This window comes from Colletotrichum godetiae (genome assembly GCF_030913485.1).
Source record: "Colletotrichum godetiae strain CBS 193.32 chromosome Unknown BDP55scaffold_53, whole genome shotgun sequence".
In the NCBI taxonomy this organism is placed as follows: Eukaryota; Fungi; Ascomycota; class Sordariomycetes; order Glomerellales; family Glomerellaceae; genus Colletotrichum; species Colletotrichum godetiae.
Genome location: NW_026851301.1, coordinates 70,933 through 89,388, shown reverse-complemented (window position 1 = coordinate 89,388; position 18,456 = coordinate 70,933). Strand labels below are relative to the sequence as shown.

The following is an 18,456-nucleotide window of genomic DNA, read 5'->3' as shown; positions in this document are numbered from 1 at the left end:
GACAGAAAATGTCGGTTAAGTAGAAGAGCAAGGGTATGACGGCGGAGAAAGGGAAAAGTTTGTTCTGGAGAATAGTTGCACTGAACTCGATGGATACGTCTATCTGTCCCGGTTCCCAAGCAGCAGTGGAGAGGACGGCAGTCAGAGGCCCGGAGGTTTTGGGCAGAGGAAAATTGCTGGCGCCCCGGGGCTGCGGGGGACCCCCGATCGGCGGGCCCCACACCAGAAGTGTCTCGCGTCATCGGACGGCCATTGCGATATGGGGGGCTCCAAGCACGCAATTCCCAGCCGTTTGGTCACTTTAAACTGTTTTATCAGCATTGTTGCATTGTGTCTCTTCAACCGTCAGTGTAAGGTACCTTACTAAATGTAATGCCTTACTAAATGTAATGAGGGGTACGGAGTATAGATCAGATAAAACCTCTCTCCCCGTTGCAGAACCTTTTTCCCCCTTCTCCAAATCTGCGCGCGCTCTCTCTCTCTCTGTGATATAAGTCCGTCTCATCTGCCACTTCCCCTCATTTTGATACCTCATCCTGCTACCCTCACCTCATCACCTTTCATTTCTCTCAATTGATACCCCCCTCCGAGTCTTCATCAAAATGGCCCCAGGTGCCCTCATCGACGAACCAGTCCAGCCCTCTCAGGGTCCCTGGAAGGGCAAGAACGACGATGCCCCCAGGAACATCTTCCCCGACGGCATCCGCACTTCTGGACAGCACAACCCCCTCTATGACAACCTCAAGCCCTACGCCGAGTTCCCCAAGGAGATCTCAGGCCCGACGGTCTGGCACAAGGAGGAATTTGAGCAACAGCCTGACAAGTGGACGCATCGTTTCACCCCCGAGGAGGTTGAGGAGCTCGGCCGCACCTCTGATGCCTTTATCGCCAGCAACACCCCTCTGACGGGTATCTCCAAGGTACGTTTGATTCTCATTCTCCAAGAAGAAGACTTTCACTTGAACGACTTCAATCCGCCCCTATGTGACTGTGCACTAACACAACCAACACAGTCCAACTTCCCCCTCCCAACACTAGGCAAACGCCTCACCGACCTCCGCAAAGACCTCATCGACGGCAAAGGCTTCATCCTCTTCAAGGGCTTCCCCGCCAACGAATGGGGCCCGCACAAGACCGCCGTCGGCTACATGGGCCTCGGCACCTACCTCGGCTACTTTGTCTCTCAAAACGGCCGCGGCCACGTCCTGGGCCACGTAAAGGACGTCGGCGACGACCCGACCCAGATCGACAAGGTCCGCATCTACCGCACCACCGCCCGCCAATTCTTCCACGCCGACGACGGCGACCTCGTCGGCCTCCTCTGTGTCCAGCGCTCCGCCGAGGGCGGCGAGAGCGACCTCGTCAGCATTCACGCCGTCTGGAACGAGCTCCAGCGCGAGCACCCGGACGTCGCCGAGACGCTGACCAAGCCCATCTGGTACTTTGACCGCAAGGGCGAAGTCTCCGAGGGCCAGGAGGAGTGGACGAAGCAGCCCGTCTTCTACATTGAGAACGGAGGGCAGCGCCGCGTGTACTGCAAATGGGATCCCTACTACGTCCGCTCGCTGACGCGGTTCTCGGATAAGGGCGTCATCCCCCCGCTGAGCGAGGAGCAGCTGCACGCGCTCAAGACGCTCGAGGATACGTGCCAGAAGCTTGCGCTGCACATGATTCTCGAGGTCGGCGATATCCAGTTTTTGAGCAATGCGCACCTGTTGCACGCGAGGACGGCGTATACGGACCACCCCCACCCGGCGCCGCGCCGGCATTTGCTCCGGTTGTGGCTTTCGACGCCCGAGAGCGAGGGCGGGTGGGTGCTGCCGTTCCCTGATAGCAAGGAGTTGAAGAGGGGTGGTATTCAGGTGAATAACGTGCCTCCGCGCGCGCCACTAGACGCGGAATAGTGGTCTGGAGAGGTTGGTTGGCATTTTTGTGCGATTGTATTTGAAGCGTTTGTGAGGAGGATGAGATGAAATATCGGGTGCACCATCTGCGATGAGACAGATGGGTTTCGATTGCTTGATGAGAATTTGGCGGTAAGCCCGCATCAAGATTCTCAAGATGAATGAAAAAAGTAAAATTCAAAGACAAGACACGATCATTGTATCATCATTGAGTAAACCCTCTCACATTCCCGCGAGTGAAGTGTGACCGCGCATAGATTCTCACGACTTTGGCGAGATTATGCCGAATGAGAGAGAGGTGGTGATGAGCAGTTCACCGGAAACGCCGTACCTATGCCAGCGGGGAAGTGGTATGATTTGCTGTGATGAGAGATGAGATTGTACGTGAAGAGTTGAGAGACGAGCGACTGCGGTACGTCCGGCGAAGTTTGGCGAAGTTTTCCGCGGAACACAAGTTGCCCGAGTTGCCCGCAATTTTCCGCTCGCTGATGGCGGGGTTGTTTTCATATCCCGTCACACACTGCAACCTCGAAATGACCCCGCCGCGGGGCAGTTGTCTTCATCGCAGGGGGGAGAGAGGTCCCCTACATGCCGCTGTTGGAGGGGCAGCTTCCGTCTCATTGCTCACTCAACGATCACCTTACCGCGATGATGGGAACTCGTTATGAGAGTGAGTCCAGCTTCACTTGAGCCACCCATTCGGACACTTCATTTCATACAGTTGTTACAAAAAAAAACCGGTTGAATAGAAACCTGTGCTGACCATCTCAAATACGCTCAGTTCAAGCGCAATCATCGCCTCTTATCGCCAAATTGCCCCGCGATCCCGTTGCAGATAGCAGCCCGGTGGACCACTGCACCGTCCCCCTTATCCACCCGCCCGCGTTGAGCCCGCTCGAGTCAAGTCCGCTTCTTGGCCTCATCCCATCCGACGTCGCTCCTCGACGCAACGACGACGTTGTTATTAAAGACGAGCTCATCCTCACACTCTCTCGAGCAATGTCTCATTTATTTTGTTAATCCTCTCTCTCACTATTCTTTCTCTTCGCCACTTGATACCCCCTCCCCTTTTCCCGAGTAGACACCCACGTCTTCTTACCCAAAAACACCAAATTCGATACACCAAAGAAACCCAAGATGGCGGCACAACTCCCAGAGCCCTTTGCAAGCATCCCCCGCGAAAACTTCCTCTTTGGCCCTTCGCCCATCGAGCCCCTCCCCCGCATCTCCGCCGCCCTCGGCGGAAAGGTCAACGTCTACGCCAAGCGCGAGGACTGCAACTCCGGTCTGGCCTACGGCGGTAACAAGACCCGCAAGCTTGAGTAGGTCCCTCCTCCGCCTCCATACATCACTGCACCCTCATGGAGGCAACATACACCCTACCTCACAGAACCAAGCTAACAAACATCCCCAGATACCTCGCCTCAGACGCCCTCGCCCAAGGCTGCGACACCCTCGTCTCCATCGGCGGCGTCCAATCAAACCACACCCGCCAAGTCACCGCCGTCGCCGCCAAGCTCGGCCTCAAAGCCGCCCTCGTCCAGGAGAAGTGGGTCGACTGGACTGACCCCGTCTACGATAAGGTCGGCAACCTCCAGCTCTCGCGCCTCATGGGCGCCGACGTCCGCCTCGACCCCTCTACTTTCGGCATCGAGCACAAGAACACCCTCGCCAACTTGAAGGAGGAACTCCTCACCGCCGGACGCAAGCCGTATTACATCCCCGCCGGAGCATCGGACCACCCCCTCGGCGGCCTGGGCTTCGCGCGCTGGGCTTTCGAGGTCGAGGCGCAGGAGAAGGAGCTCGGCGTGTTCTTTGATACCATCATCGTGTGTGCGGTGACGGGATCGACTATGGCGGGTATGGTTGCGGGCTTCAAGCTCGCGGAGAAGCAGGGGGGGAAGAAGCGCAAGGTCATCGGTATCGATGCCTCTGCGACGGTGAAGCAGACGTTTGACCAGGTGCTACGCATCGCCAAGAACACGGGTGCCAAGATTGGTCTCGAGGAAGGGGATATTACTGAGGCGGATATCATTCTGGATGACCGGTTCCACGGCGGTATTTACGGTGTGCCGGACCAGGTCACCATTGACGCCATCAAGTTTGGCGCCAGCACGGAGGGGTTCATTACGGACCCCGTGTATGAGGGTAAGAGCTTGGCGGGTATGATGCAGCTCATCAAGAATGAGGAGATTGCTGCTGGGAGCAATGTGTTGTATGCGCACTTGGGTGGCCAGTTGGCGCTCAACGCGTACTCTGGCATGTAAATGGCCTTGATGTCTGATGATGGAGTTTTAGAGTTTTGCAGATAATAACAATACCCTTTTATGTTGGACCTTTCTTGACCGGGCACCTATCGTGACTTTGCTTTTCGTTGTTTGTTCGGGAGATCGCAGTGAGGTTCATTGAGACCACGGTTCGTGTGAACAATAGCCATGCCTTGATGGCTCGACCTCGACCTATCTCCGGAAAGCAGGACAGGCTGTCATAAGATCCCACTCCATCTTAGACTTTGAGAACATCTTTCTTTGGAAGAACCACAACCATTCTTCATCATCTCCAGCTTATCCAGTCATTTCAAAAGAAACAACACCAACGCAACACCCACCCATCCCCAACTACCCTTTGGGCCACAAACGCTCAACTGCTTTCATGCCCGTGATTTGGCACATTGCCTCTTCTTCTTCAGTCTCCTTATTGCAATAAGGTCCTGCTCTACTCACTCATTAAAATCACCGCAACACCTACACAGAAGCGCGTACGTCATGTCGATGAGAACTAGCCCCGTCGCCCTTGGTAACACCCCTACTCGTGCGAATACCACAAACAGGGAAACCCGACAGCCTTCGCCCCTCTTCCTCCGCCTACTAAATATCTACAACATGGTTTCCAATCTCTGGGGCACCATCAAGGCTTTCGTCTCAGACAGGAGCACAAACAAGCCCACGGAAAAGACACCGCCAAACTACGAAAGGCTTATACGTCGCGCATCTCAGCGACATGATCACCTGCAGTGCCATAGGAAGTGGCCGATTACCAAGGAGAACCACCCCAACCAATTCTATCAGCAACGGGTGTTCACTCCCGAGGACGATAGGAAGATGTGGAAGACACTGTTGTTGCCCACCTGCGAGAGCAAAGAGGAAAAAGAGAAGAGAGAGCGGGAGGAGGAGTCCAAGTATCTCATTGACTTGATTACTGAGATGCCTCTTCAGAGTACACCCTGTAGTGAAGATGATCAAGTCAAGGATGACGAGCATGTTCAGCTCGACGAGCATGTTGAGATCGAGGAGCATGTTCAGAAAGAAGATGAAGATAAGAAAGACGAAGAAGAGAAGAAAGAGGATCTACACGTCTGGTCAGTCGAAGTCGAAGCTGAACTTGCACTGATCGACTGGGACGCACTTGGGTTGCTTGATGGTCAAGACAAGGCTGTTGAGAAGGGACAAGATGGTCAAAATCATCCACACGCCTCAACGGTCGAGGTTGTGCTTGCAATTATCGATTGTGAGGTGCCGGGCTTGCACTGAGAGGCAATGTACGGTTTGGTGGACTCACATGCGGGATCAATCCCGGGTCAGAAGCATAAGACGGGCCTCCTATGGAAGCATCAGACAGTCTTCCTTAGTGCGCAATGCAAATCACCTCGTTCTTAATTTACCACCACAGAAACAGGGTCAAATACGCCCAAAGACTCGTGTGTATGCCCAAAACTTCTATGAATATGCCTCCAAGCCATTGTAGTGAGAAGATGCTTTCATTAGCAAGATGATATCTAGAGCATCAACTTTGAGTCTCGAAAGGATTTGGCCAGCACTCACGAGTCCTCCAGATGCATTCCATACGCATCTCAGATAATTACATCCATTCAAGTAGGTAGTCGTAAGAAAAACCTCCATTCACGCCAAGTCCCAAACCCATCCCAAGTCCCTATTGCGCCCACCTTCAACTTACACAAAGTAGGACGGGGGCAGTTCCTGTAGACCAAGCAACTTTTCACAGAGGGAGGCGGGAGATTTCCCAACTTCACCTTTTCAACATCATTCACCACCCGGCAATTCACCAGTCGGCCTTACCCTTTTGGCCAGCCTTCCCTACCTTAACATTCTCTGTCCCTCTCCCAACTTGCCGTCACAATTTCTCCTGTGACACCTCACAGCCCACTTTTCACTCAAACACACCACCCTTTGCGCGAGATTTCTAACCTTGATCGCCAAACACAGCACTTATCAAATACATCATTCTTTTGCCTCCAGAATCGTACGCCCGTCAGGCCATCCAGTCTTTTCTCTTTTCTTTTTTCGAACCTCGTTAAAATTCCTTCTCTCTACTGATCAGCCGGTAGAAGAGGAAGAACAGCGGGGAGACAAGCATGGCTTCCGATCCCACGGAGCTCACGATACAACCCATCGTGGGTCCCACCATGCAGCTAGTCGAGTTCAAAATGGGCAGCAGTGGTGATAGCAACCTATCGCCATCATCTTCCGCACCCAAGCCGAAGCGGTCTTGCCTCAAGAACAAATCGACCGACCCCGACCGGAAATACATTGGCAGTGATTCCCCTGGCTACTTTTGTTTGTTCATTCCTCTTTTCTCGATGTACCTTACTTTACCTTTACCTGCTCTACTTCCTGTTCACGCTCTCTCATTATCTATACCATCGCTTTGTTTGCTGCCATGGAGGGAACCTCCGGCTGATTCTCTTTTTCTCTCACAGTCCAGGGCTCCTTGGAGGAGGAACTTGGCTACTTGAAAAAGTACTTTCGCAAACGTCGCCACATAGCACAGATGGTGGCATACATCGATCAAGTACGTGCAGAGGACGCCGGTGCCGAACTTGCCAGGACGGGTCAAAGCAACGATAACGACACGGACGTCCCCATAGGCAACCACATCATCACAAAGCCCACTGTTCATTTCTCGGAGCCATTAGAGATGACATACTACTGCTTTGAGCCCGAGGAGGCCATGACCGAGTATCCTGGCCACGCGACGTCCAACCGGCGCGCGTGGGCCGAGGTCTCGTTTGAGCCAGGCAATGAGATCAAGCTGGATCGATTCCGGACGTGGTATCGTTGTCGTCGGCGGAGGAATGGCATGTTGTATTACGGCTAGGACTAGGTTGGGCTATTTGCCGTATTTTTCATGATGAGCTTTGGAGTTGAAGGCGTTTGGACAACAAGGGGAGACATTTTTGGGCCAGCGGGTAGACGTGGTGTGTGTTCTATCAACGAAAGAACCACCCTTGAGCTTTGGAGGCATATCTACGTGCGTAGTGATACCCTTTGCAGAAATGAAGCGGTCGACTGATATGAAACAATCAAGTCACGCTTGCCTTGTACAAAGTCTCCCATCTTCCCCAGCGGTCAGATCCTGCCGTCAAACGGACTTCCCTCGTCGTGAGGCAAGTCGTCAGCTTCTCCTCATGGCAGGTACGGCTTCAGCATGGAAGCACACGTCACTCCCCAGGAAGAAGGAAGGATCATGCGGTACCCGCCATCTGCACCTTTCGCACCTTTTGCACCCGCCTCGAGAGCAAGCCGTCATATACCCCTCCAAGTCATTTCCTGTCACCAACGGCAGCAGGCGCCACACAGGCTTGTGCGGTCAGGTCAAACTGCCGTTTGGCGGGATGGTTACGGGCGAGCCTTTTCGACAGGCTCAGCCTACGCTAGAGTCCAGATTCGAGTCCCAGCATGAGCACCAGAGATGTAGCCCCCAATCGCCACCGGGGGGTTGAACTCTTTTGCTTTTTTGGTGTTCTGGATCTTTCATTGCTTATGTACGGTGACCGACTGTGATGGATGACTCCAGATGACATTTGACCCTCTCTTCAGCCATAGAACGGTCAGTGGCGTCAAGAATATCGTTGCTAAGGCTGTGTGGCGTCTCCTCCCAGGCTGTGCCGGTTCAGCCCGATCGTGATCATGTACGGTGTGGTGAGACAAGGTTCGTCATGTCTTCTGTGCATCCGGGTGGCGCACCCATTACGTCCCTGGGGTAAAAGAATTCAGTAAGACAGGTTGCCGCATTCGGAGATACAGCTGCATCCCACGAACCACGATGATTTCCTCACAGTGGTGGTTCACGATGGTGGTCACGAGGCAAGACCTCAGCCTTTCTTGTGTTCCATCGTCCCTAACTATCTCCATTTCTCGGCGTCACTCTGGAAGGCTCAGTGGCTCGAAAATTATCCCACGTGATAATACGTTACACATCATGATGTCAATTTTTATTGGACCGTGCTGTTGTTGTCTCGTTTGTAGCTCTCGCCCCGTTGTGCGTGAATAGAGGCTCACGATGCGGGGTATGGTCATCTCCGATAGCTTAGGTAGAACATGTGTAGTGAGAGCTGACAGCCTGCTCGCGATCTCTAGACTGAGCAGCAACAAAATCTTCTTCAATATACTCACCACAACTCCTCCATGCCGATTCTTGCTGAAAGACCTCGACACACGAAGCAGACGTATCTCCAAAATGGGAGCTCGAGGCTTGATATCAAACATGGACGAAAAGAAGTTGGAAGTAATCAAGAGCCATACGCTCATATCACCATCACGCTCATACCCGACGCTGCAACGCCTCAATCACGCCGCTTATCCAAGACAAAAGAGGTGCGTTGCCCTCAAGGCTGATAATTCCTCTCAAGTCTACCTGCAACAAGCAATCTGTCCAAATCATCAACCAGCCTCAAAACACAAGATGGAAAAGCGCATCACACGAGATGTAGAAGGATCTCATTCCGGGCTAGCGATTATCGACTTACCACCTGAGTTACATCTTATCATCCTCGATTTTCTCGACATCGTTGACGGCACCTGTTTTGGTTTGGCAAGCCGCTACTTTTATGCCCTCCACCGGCGGCGCCACGGCCGAGTCCATCTCGACGCGGGACGTCCGGGACCCAACGGCCAAGAATGGGCATGGCGATTAGCATTCCCATTGTCAAGATTCAAGCCCATCAACATAGCGATGACGACCATCGCTGAATCACAGGACGAGACTACATGTACGCTTACATACGAGCATCCGATCTCCCAACCGCAACCGAACCCACAGCCGCACTTTTCGTGCGAAAAGTGTGGACGAGAACTCTGCGAGTTACAGAGACACCTCCGAAAATGGTTCCCTCAAGACCATGAATACTGCCGCATCTCTGGCAAATATGTGAGAGCAGATAGTTGTCGTGAGAAACAAGTTTTCTTCTGTCACAGGCGCTCACCCAAAAACCACGCCTTGTGTGGGAAACATCACCCACGATGATACATTGCTGGAGAAACCGGCCGAGAAGCCATAGGGATTGATGTTACGGTGGTCAATAAATGCCCAGTCATTGAGAAGGAAGAGGTGACCTTTGCTCAAGAGGCATAGGAGATGAACACCTGGGGTTGCACACCATCTTGTCGTAGAAGGAGTAATAGAGTTCAAATTCGAAAAGCTTATCTCAACTCACTTGTGATTGAGACGGGGACTATCCGAGCTCTAGACAATCTCGCACTCACCCCTCAAATGACTTGGAAGAAGATCAAATGACTCGCTGAAGTCGCGTCTCCCTGCCGAGTAGCCGTGAATTGCAAGGTACGGTAAATTCGCTTCATGATGAAGTATTGATCTTTGCAGTTCCCAAATACTCACTGTACTCTACCCAAAAGAATGAAACTCATTCATTTCGAGCAGTCACGGAAAGAAGACATGGCTGACGATGTAGCGGTCCCTTTGAATCTTCAACGTTAGAGGCGCGGTTATCATCTGCGCGCCACTGTGTCACTGGGTGTTTGTCCAACAAGGCCCGAAAGGCAATCCAGTGCTGAGCCCTCACGCATTCGCGAACAGATCACCAGAGACGGGAGTGCAGTTTTGGACTCGCCAAAGAAGCGTAACTGTGCCGTGCTCGCAGCTCAAGGCGGGTACGCGAGTCAACTTGCCTCCCGTCTCGAGCGTGTAACTCGAAAACACGCTGAACTGGGCACAGCGAAGGGAGCAGCTCAAGATTTTTCTCTTCCGTCGCATGCCAAGACCAGGGAAAGGTCAGCAACGCCGCAGACCGGCAGAAGAACTCAAGTCTCCTTGCCAGGTATCCGGAACCCGCGCCCCTCCCGGAGTTGGAGAAGTGACAACTCCGGTCCACCGGATTTATTCCTCCCATTTGTTACCCAGGACCCTGGGTACTCTGCCGAGTCATTGTGTCTTTACATCAATTCCCCGATTCGATCCGACATGGTAAAGAAAGCCGGTCCGAACCAATCACGGCGAGTCGGATGGCTGAATGTGGGAGTGATTGACTATGCCTGGCAAGGATACTACGATGTCGCTTCAGGACGAGAGGGGGCAGCGGGAGGGAGAGGGGGGAATGAGAAAGTTTATTTGGACGACTAGATTCATGAACACCCCTTGGAAACATAGTCATATGCGACTGTTCTTGAGAGAGTGTGAACACATATCACGTTGGCTTGGGAGTACAGAATTCCCAGTTTTCGCGGGTCGAGTCGCAATGCCGCGACTTGAAGGTGACAACAGGCCCCGTTTCCCATTTGTTCCTCCCCACTGTCCAAATGATCTTCGTTCTGGAGTGGATTTGTGTAGTGTAAAGACCGTGGCAACGTAGATCAGCTCGAGTCATGGAACCTGTACCGGCAACCTTGGTGTTGACTGACATCCCACCATTTGTGACACTGTGAAGAAATGCAAGGGTTCTTCTGCCTCTGGAGGCCTTGCAACGGGCCGACAAAGGAGCTGCTCCTAGCCAAAACAAAGGATGGCGGGATGGTGATTTTAGACGTGAACGTTGTGTGGAATGTGTGGTTTTGTTGAGTAAAGTAGACTAAGGTAAATATCTGTTGATACCAACAGCAAGCAACGGCGCCAATCTAACACTTTGGCCAAGAGCGGTCGTTCCCAAGCATGATACTATCCCGGCAATCAGATATGACATAATGTCCATAGTCTTGGGCTAAGTATGGTCTAAAATTTTAATCCTCGTCGCTATGATCGAAGCAGTCCACGCTCATGGTAATAATATGCAAAAAAAAAAAAAAAAAAAGAAGAGAAAACAAAGGGGGGGAAGGGAAAAGTTTCTCGCGCTTGCCTTCGGGCCAGCGGAAAACGAACATGAACTCTTTTCAGACTCATGACTCGTCCACTTCACTGCTCCCTCCCCGAAAATTCATAGCCCTCCATCCAACCGGCGAGCTGATCCAACTCACAGCTGCCGCAGCGGAGCAGCAGATGTTGGGTGTACGGGACCTGTACCGCGGCGGCGGACGACGATTTATCCTTTTTATCGTTCGTCTGGACCAAATCAGCAAACCGGGCATCGGTGAGGTAGTCCTTGACGCGCATCTCCTCGGCCGGCAACGAAAACAGGCTGGCGTTCTGCCGCGTCACTTCCTCGATGCTGACGTTGTGTTCCCGCTCAATCATCCGCTTGCCGATGTAGTGCAGATTATGTCCCTCCCCCAGCGTCACGGGCTCCCGCCGCCCCATTGCGAGTTCCCAGGCGATGAGCCACGCCTGGTACCGGATATCGAGCCAGCGGCACTTGACAATCACGAACTCGATAAGGGGGAGGAAACTCGGTTTGAAGTCGAATGTAAAATCGTCCGGCGTCTCGGGCGAAGCGTCGGGACAGCTGTCGAGAATCAACCTTGCGAGCACGACGATGCGCGCAAAGTTCTCCTTGAAGCAGTCGTACACAGACTCGTCGTGGGACCGGCAGACGCTGATGCAGATCTTGGCCGCCTGGTATTTCATCTCCGTCTCGGCGCAGATGAGCCCCTGGTGTTTCGGCAGCGGCTGGTCGCCGTCGGCGTCTCTGCGGGGGAACTCGACAAAGGCGAGGAAGGCGGCGTGCCACCTGTCGAGCGAGGCGCAGATGTGTTTTTGTTCTTCGGACATGACGGGGCCCTTTGAGGCTAGGCGGGAGTCGGTCTGCGATCCGGGGTCCGCGGAGCGGATGTAGCGTATGGCGTCGAGGAGGATCGGGTCGACGGCGCGTTTGGGGAGGTAGATGCTGTTGCTCTTGTCAAAGGGGCCCAGGTTGTACCTGGATCCCAATCCCCCGAGACTTGCTCCTCCTCCGCCGCCGGTGCCGCCGCCGTGTTGGAGGTTGAGCGAGGGGAAGCCCGGTTTGTCGTAGTAGCATAGCTGGATGATGCTGAGCCGGTGGAATTTGGGCACGATTTCGTCGAGCGTGTCTTGCTCCAGCTCGTCATAGTCTACGTTGTTGAGGATGTTGATGCCGCTAGCGAGGTGCTGCATGGCGGCGTCGAAGCTCTTGCGAAGGAATTCTGTGGCGATGAAGAGGATGCAGCAAGAGAGGACGACGTCCACATCGTTTGGTTGCGTCATGTCATCGTCGGGATCGTCGCCGCCGGCTTGGCTTTGGGGTGATGTGAAGGGGTTCGTCGGCGTGAGGATGTCTTGCCGGTCTGGTTCTGCGAGCTCTGGTATGCTCGAGATACCTGGCGTGAGAGCTGCTGGGGATTGGATGGCTGATGACGGTCCGACGGAGGACAGGCTCGGGGATGAACGGTTGCTGGGTGATCCAAAGGACCTGCTGTCGTTTCGTATCGTCGTCGTCGTCGTCGTCGAAGTCGCTCTAGCGGCGATAGCTGTTCCCAATGTCGTCTGAACATCCTCGAACCCTCTCTCTGGCGCGACCTTGTTGGCCATCAACCGCAACGCCTTGCCATAATGCTCGTCGGCCTGCGGATTCCCGCCCCCTCTATCGGTACTCGTTATCGCTGTTGTCGCCGTCGCCGTCGCTCCTTGGATCGAGTTACTCGGTGGTCCTCGCTGCGGGAAAAGATTGCCAATGGCAGCCATGGCATGCATCACGGCGGGCTCCGACTTACTCAGGCGCGGCACAAGGTCGGACCAGAACTTATTCTCAAAGTTCTGCGGCAGATTGGGCGCCACGTCCCGAGCAAAGTACTCCACGGTGGCCTGGTCCGATTCGAATTCCCAGCCCGCCCTGGCCTGCGCGAGCGCATCTCTCAGCCTCGTGGTTCGTGAGCGGGCGCGGGCAATGGCCCTATTGCTGGGGACGACGACGGCGTAGCCTTCGCATTTGCGGCCGGTGCTGGTGCAGCGCGCGCATGCCGGTTTTGCTTCATCGCACTTTACCTTGCGTGACCTAGTTGAATGGTGAAAAGAGAGAAGTAAGAATAGCGAAAACAAATGGTTGAGGGAGGGTGTTTCCTTTTTCTTCTTCAGGACGGGATTGTGAATGTGGGAACGGAATCGGAGACGGAGGGTGAGGCCCGGTGGCCGCTCGGTCACACACGCCCACACTCACATACACATAGACGGCACGCGCACACGGTACGGCACACCTAACACACAACATATACATGTACACACACCGTATATACGCAGCCGGAGACGGGGCCGTTTGTCCGGTCTCGCCTCCGTAGCCGGCCCCGGTTCAAACTTGCAACCCCGGAGACAATCCGGAGACCATCCGGAAGTCATCCGACGTTTGAGGGATATAACATGTTCCCCCAAGGCTGGGATTTGGGCTGAAGCCAAGGCAGCGCCGCTCAGCCGGTCCGGGGCCGACAATCAAGAAAGAAAAAAAAAGGCAAAAGTAAAAATAGGGAGTACAGTATGAGAAGAAAGACTCACTTGCAGGTCAAACAGCCAGTCCGAACCTTTGGCTGGCCCTTCCGTGTCATTATGCACTGCTTTTGCTTCGCTCTGCTGTCTACGGTCCCGCGCGTGCTCCAGATGGTAGGCGGAAGGGTGTAAAGGAAAAAAAACCCGGACCCAGGTCCGAGTACCCGCACAAAGCACGTTCGACAGCGCGGCAAATGCGTGCGGGATTTGGGTGTGTGGTGCAGGGAGTTTCCGAAGTCCCGGAGGTAGCGGCAGCGGCTGGGGGCCTGGCGGGAAAAAAAAACAGAGGAGGAGAACGGGAGTGAGGCAAGGCTCTTCCTGATGATCTAGAAGGGAAAAGGGATAAGGGAAAAAACAAAAGAGCAGCAAGTTGTTGCGTTTCAAGTTTTGGAGGGGCAGAAAATCAGCCGCGCCGATGAGGCCAGGCAGACAGACTGGACGCAGGACCCGAGGCTGAAATGTGGTGAGAAGATGAGATTGGTTTGTGTCTGTCTCTCTCTGTCTCTCTGTCTATAGGCTGCTTGCTTTTCTCCCTCTACCTCTTCTTGTTCTTCTCGTTCTTGTTCTTCTTTTTTTGTCTGCCCGCCCCCTTCCCCTCCGCCCTCCGGCCCCTCTCTCTCCCCCTCGACCAAAAGGTGAGTGAGCAGCAAATTCGTGCCTGCGGCACTGCCTGGTCTGGCATGGTCTGGTTTTACCTAGTTCTGCTTCTGACTTCTCTGCTTCACCGTTCTGCTTCCTACGCGCAGGCACAGGCAAAGGCGCAGGCGCGGCGCGAGTGGGCGGCGCGGGTTGCGGTGTCACTTATTCCCTGTCTCTCCCTGCGTCCAGTCGACTGCTCTTTTTGGCTTTTTTCTGACTGTGACTTGTCCCCTCTTCTGTCCTCAATTTGGGTCAATTTGGGTGCAAATTTGGGGGCGGCTGCGGCCACCACCGCCGCACCACCAACAAGATGCGTTTCTTTACCAAATGAGTCTTCTCGGGCTCTTCCCCCTCCCCTGCACAGCTGCAGTTGTCACCTGAGGAGGACCTGGCACGCCTGTGCTTCCTATGGCCGATCCAACACGACGCTAAATATTTGGTCACTTGGACTTGGCGTTGAGAAGACCAGGGGAGGGGGGGGGGGGAGGGAGGGGGGTGTAGCGTACCGTCGGGTGTTGATGAAATTGATGACCCAAGAAGGGAATGCGAGCGCGGCTGTGCGATGTTCAAGTTATGTCTGCTGGATGGGGGGCATGTTTATGCAAAGAGAACTTTTGTCATATCGCCTGTGCCTCTTACTGTGCAGTAGCCTACCTCTTCTTTATTCTCACCTCACCCTTTCTGCTCATATATCTTATAGATTCAAGTACGGATACTCGAGTCTCGACATTAACACTTTGGGGGGGACAAATACCTCCGCCGTTTGCCGCCTGCCTAACAAATCAGACGATTTGATTGTCACGAGCTAAATTGTTAGGGCTCGGATAATGACATGAGCAACTAGCGTCTCTGGATTCGTCTGGATTCTAGGCCCTGTCAATGGCTCATGCTTCATGGTGTCGGGCTCAGCTACGTCTGACAGCTGACCAATGAGACGCTTCTGAACCGAGACAATAGAAAAAGGAGATGAATGCAGAAACAATGCTCGCATTCTGCGCAACCCTCCCCCCCGTCCACCCGTCCACCGGTGCGTCGCGGCGTTGCGGCGTTGCCTGTGCCGGCGAGCTATTTCGCGAAGAAACCACGTTTTCGAACACCGAACATGCCTAACTCATGGATGATGGGAGAAACTCAGGGAGGGGGGAAGACTAGGAGGGGGAGGGGGGGCCGCCAAGTGCGACGGATCATCGGCAGATGACTTTCGAAGCGCCTCCCTTTTGAAACATTTGTCGAAATATCGTTTCTTCTCTGACAGAGAAACTGCCGTGGGATTTGATCATGTCTTGTCTAGTCTCGGGTGACACCGTAACTAGTCAAAATCATCCGCCATAGAAAAAACGGCCTTTGGAACTTGACAGAATGGGATCAGCATTGGGGAATGTTTCACTTCAATCAAATGAATTGACCCAATAAGCTCAATCACAGGCTTTCGCACCAGCTGTAAAACAGACAAGGGTTAGTTTATGTCCCTTGTAGCCCGTAGATATAGCGTATCTCGCAAGCTGCGCTTCTCCCCCCAAAATGGGAGTAAAAAATCTTAGCTGAATCCGCCGATCTGAGCTTCAATCGCCGACTCATACCCCCAAAATAGTCCAATACTCGCGAACCCATCTCTCGAAATACTTGACACACTTTGACACACCGGGGACCACTGGTCTGTGTGTTTCGGTTGACCCGAGTGCGTCGGTGTCGGAAATTGGTAAATGAAATGGCTGGTGAGCCGAGGCAACTTCGCACTTTGATGAATAAGATCCCAGTAGCCGGTTTAGTCTGCCCAGGCAGGCGAATGAAGAGAGAGGGAAACTCGAGCAAAGGCCACTTTGCATCCCGATTAATTTCAAAAAACCAAAACAAAGGAGAAGACCATTTCCATCCTGAATCCTGATCCTTTTGCGAAGATCCATCGGGCTCGTAAGCACACAGATCGATCTAAGATGTGAGGTGCTGCAATTGTCCAAGTCAGCATCAAAGAGGATTCGAAAGGAATGCAATTTGTCAACCTGCCGAAGCCACAAGCGTCATTATGTTTGAGACATGTACAGATACCAATTACCGACCGGTCTAACACCAAAGATGGCTTGGCACGGGTATTGGGTTGCACCAGCCTTGATATAGACACAACCCCTTCCTCTTTCTGAGCAGCCGGCGGGATATCGAGGTTTTGGTTATCAGACGTCGAAACCTGAAGGTCTCGAGTCGTTGCCGCCGTACTCGCCGCCTAAGAGGGCTAATACCCTTCATTAGCCCCAATTTCCAGGCCATATTCAACAAATCAAATCCAAGACCCGCCTTGCTAGCTCAATCGGTAGAGCGTGAGACTCTTAATCTCAAGGTTGCGGGTTCGACCCCCGCGTGAGGCTCAAATCCTCACCGCGATTGACCAAGTCACTCCTCGGGCACTCTTGGTTTTTTTTTTTTTTGATATTTTCGATCAATCTCATTGAATTTGACAGAGTTTCGGGTACTTTTTCTAGTTGTTTATGGCTTTGCTGCGTTGATGACTTTGATTCATACACGCGCCACTCGTCTGAATTAAGGTTGAGAAACTGTAAGTTGGCCTTGAACTTAGAATCAAACGGGTGCTGATTTATTGATTAGTCTCCTCGCGAGATGTTGCCCATTTTGTCCGTCCCGTCTAGAATACCCGAATATGTCTGCCACCCTATGCTCATGCCCGTATCTGCAAGAATGAATTAGTCAAACTTCTCACTGAAAGTTTCTCTTCATTATCCGAAAGGATGTCTCTTATCAGAGCAGCCTTCTCATTCATCACAATCTCTGCAAAACCAGGCAGGGGCCGGCCTCGCCTATGCTGCTTTCTTTTTGCCACACAATCTCCTCCTGCCAGTATGTTGGCACAGGACAAAGATTCACAACGATATCGTCTTTCGCATTTCCCGCCTTGGTTATCAAGAGTGATGACGATCGAGACAAAGGAGCCTAGGGATCTATATCCCCTTATCATGGACGATGAGGAGAAGATGATGAAGCTCAAGGCTTCCCAGTTCGTCGAAAGACCAAATGCAAACTTCACCGACGTTATGATCTAGCTCTCTTGCCCACATCTTAAACACCTCACTCGACTACGTATCCATCAGACCCTCCATTACTTCGCTCGAAACCAACGACGCTCATCAACCTCGAACCACGGAAGCCATGTCGGAAAACAGGCTTCTCAGCCTACCGCCAGAAGTGCTCTTATAGATATGTCGACACCTAGCAGCACCGATGCAAAACGCGTTATCGAGCCATTGGTGCCGTTTCCGCGTCAACGACAGCGGCGGCACCAAGACAAGAGACATCGACGTCCTCGCATGTAGCGTAGCCCTTGCGCGGCTTATGCGAACGTGCAAACCAATACACTCGGTGGCGGGCTGCATTACTACAACATCCGCCACCCCTCCGAAGCCTTCACCTTTTTTCCGAATTTCCCGTCCCGGATAACTTCTCGGCCCCGGAGAACGTTTGACAACGGAGCCCTCGATCGGGTCAGAGATGGAAATCCCAAGCAGGCCTCATTATCAACAGTGCTTCCTACCTCACCACGATCCACGTCCACGATACGTGCTCCCTTCGAATCCCAAAGGGTATCCGCCTCGAGCACCTCCGTTCGCTTACCTTTGCATCCTGCTCCATGGACCGCAGCAGCCTGAAGCACACCCTGCAAGCCACGCCCAAGCTCGTCAGCTTCGAGTACCACACCAGACCGTCGACGGCGTAAAACACGCACAAGAGACCGCTTCTCACGCCGCCGATGCTATGCCAGCTCCTCAGTAACGACTTCGACCGTACGGAGCCGCCCTTGCGCAATGGCCGAGGCGAGGCGGTTTCTGCCGTGCCACCAGAGTCCCATCGTCAGCTCAGGATGCTCGTCATTGACTTCCCTGTTGGCGAGGACGAAAGTACTTGGTGGAAGCGCGAGGAGACGATTACCAACATGCGGAACCTTAGGCTATTGAAGCACCTGAGCATCGACGCGGACAGCATCATCAGCCGATTCCAGGGCGGGGAAATCACCGTTAATGACCTGGACGAGCTGATACTTGAAAAGCTGGAGGGCTTGACGATTACGCGCGTGGGAGACTCCTTCGACTATCTGATGCAGACGAGTCTGCCAGAGTTGGCTCGCGAGCTTAGGAACGGGCGGTCCTGCTCCTTGCACAGGGTTGGAATCTTGCATTGTGCCATCGACGAGTTTACGCGGTACAATGCTTTGGACAGCCTCTGAAGGCTGTTCGTGTGGAGAATCAGCATAGGTTTGTGTAATTCGTGGTTTGAAGGGGAGGTCTCCAAGGAC

The 18,456-nt window shown here is 53.4% G+C and overlaps 8 protein-coding genes and 1 non-coding gene across 9 annotated transcripts; 8 read left to right on the top strand and 1 right to left on the bottom strand.

Annotated features, from left to right (window-relative positions):
• The first annotated feature begins 322 nt into the window (after window positions 1–322).
• BDP55DRAFT_677644 (TfdA family taurine catabolism dioxygenase TauD) lies at window positions 323–2,299 on the top strand. Its single transcript, XM_060575928.1, has 2 exons — window positions 323–920; window positions 1,014–2,299. The coding sequence occupies exons 1-2, from the start codon at window positions 603–605 to the stop codon at window positions 1,902–1,904; spliced, it is 1,209 nt and encodes a 402-aa protein (XP_060424822.1). The 5' UTR covers window positions 323–602; the 3' UTR covers window positions 1,905–2,299.
• Window positions 2,300–2,811: 512 nt separating this feature from the next.
• BDP55DRAFT_677642 (1-aminocyclopropane-1-carboxylate deaminase) lies at window positions 2,812–4,239 on the top strand. The gene is made up of 2 exons (XM_060575927.1): window positions 2,812–3,226; window positions 3,319–4,239. Exons 1-2 carry the CDS (start codon window positions 3,042–3,044, stop codon window positions 4,169–4,171), a joined length of 1,038 nt encoding a protein of 345 aa, XP_060424821.1. The 5' UTR covers window positions 2,812–3,041; the 3' UTR covers window positions 4,172–4,239.
• A 430-nt stretch (window positions 4,240–4,669) lies between these two features.
• BDP55DRAFT_754518 (uncharacterized protein) lies at window positions 4,670–5,554 on the top strand (the record flags this gene model as incomplete). Its single annotated transcript, XM_060580719.1, has 1 exon — window positions 4,670–5,554. The coding sequence occupies one exon, from the start codon at window positions 4,670–4,672 to the stop codon at window positions 5,432–5,434; it is 765 nt and encodes a 254-aa protein (XP_060424820.1). The 3' UTR covers window positions 5,435–5,554.
• Window positions 5,555–6,276: 722 nt separating this feature from the next.
• Window positions 6,277–7,108, top strand: BDP55DRAFT_754516 (uncharacterized protein; the record flags this gene model as incomplete). Its single annotated transcript, XM_060580718.1, has 2 exons — window positions 6,277–6,478; window positions 6,622–7,108. 2 exons carry the CDS (start codon window positions 6,277–6,279, stop codon window positions 7,017–7,019), a joined length of 600 nt encoding a protein of 199 aa, XP_060424819.1. The 3' UTR covers window positions 7,020–7,108.
• A 907-nt stretch (window positions 7,109–8,015) lies between these two features.
• Window positions 8,016–9,320, top strand: BDP55DRAFT_677639 (uncharacterized protein). The gene has a single exon (XM_060575926.1). It carries the CDS (start codon window positions 8,205–8,207, stop codon window positions 9,165–9,167), a length of 963 nt encoding a protein of 320 aa, XP_060424818.1. The 5' UTR covers window positions 8,016–8,204; the 3' UTR covers window positions 9,168–9,320.
• Window positions 9,321–11,045: 1,725 nt separating this feature from the next.
• Window positions 11,046–13,579, bottom strand: BDP55DRAFT_697246 (uncharacterized protein; the record flags this gene model as incomplete). The annotated part of the gene is made up of 3 exons (XM_060577660.1): window positions 11,046–12,459; window positions 12,580–13,038; window positions 13,530–13,579. The coding sequence occupies 3 exons, from the start codon at window positions 13,577–13,579 to the stop codon at window positions 11,046–11,048; spliced, it is 1,923 nt and encodes a 640-aa protein (XP_060424817.1).
• A 506-nt stretch (window positions 13,580–14,085) lies between these two features.
• BDP55DRAFT_677633 (uncharacterized protein) lies at window positions 14,086–15,316 on the top strand. Its single transcript, XM_060575925.1, has 2 exons — window positions 14,086–14,602; window positions 14,666–15,316. The coding sequence occupies exons 1-2, from the start codon at window positions 14,201–14,203 to the stop codon at window positions 14,966–14,968; spliced, it is 705 nt and encodes a 234-aa protein (XP_060424816.1). The 5' UTR covers window positions 14,086–14,200; the 3' UTR covers window positions 14,969–15,316.
• A 1,130-nt stretch (window positions 15,317–16,446) lies between these two features.
• Window positions 16,447–16,519, top strand: BDP55DRAFT_t298. The gene has a single exon. It is a non-coding gene; the product is annotated as a tRNA-Lys (tRNA).
• On the top strand, window positions 16,510–18,387 carry BDP55DRAFT_772147 (uncharacterized protein; the record flags this gene model as incomplete). The annotated part of the gene is made up of 4 exons (XM_060581129.1): window positions 16,510–16,707; window positions 16,758–17,163; window positions 17,688–17,876; window positions 17,934–18,387. Exons 2-4 carry the CDS (start codon window positions 16,898–16,900, stop codon window positions 18,385–18,387), a joined length of 909 nt encoding a protein of 302 aa, XP_060424815.1. The 5' UTR covers window positions 16,510–16,707; window positions 16,758–16,897.
• Window positions 18,388–18,456: the final 69 nt, after the last annotated feature.

Excerpts from the sequence above, each read along its gene's own strand:
- BDP55DRAFT_677644 (XM_060575928.1), top strand. The coding sequence starts at position 603 with ATGGCCCCAGGTGCCCTCATCGACGAACCAGTCCAGCCCTCTCAGGGT. Across the intron at positions 921-1,013 it reads CTCTGACGGGTATCTCCAAG|TCCAACTTCCCCCTCCCAAC; the intron begins GTACGTTTGATT and ends CAACCAACACAG.
- BDP55DRAFT_677642 (XM_060575927.1), top strand. The coding sequence starts at position 3,042 with ATGGCGGCACAACTCCCAGAGCCCTTTGCAAGCATCCCCCGCGAAAAC. Across the intron at positions 3,227-3,318 it reads AACAAGACCCGCAAGCTTGA|ATACCTCGCCTCAGACGCCC; the intron begins GTAGGTCCCTCC and ends AAACATCCCCAG.
- BDP55DRAFT_677639 (XM_060575926.1), top strand. The coding sequence starts at position 8,205 with ATGCGGGGTATGGTCATCTCCGATAGCTTAGGTAGAACATGTGTAGTG.
- BDP55DRAFT_677633 (XM_060575925.1), top strand. The coding sequence starts at position 14,201 with ATGGTCTGGTTTTACCTAGTTCTGCTTCTGACTTCTCTGCTTCACCGT. Across the intron at positions 14,603-14,665 it reads CGACGCTAAATATTTGGTCA|CGTCGGGTGTTGATGAAATT; the intron begins CTTGGACTTGGC and ends GGTGTAGCGTAC.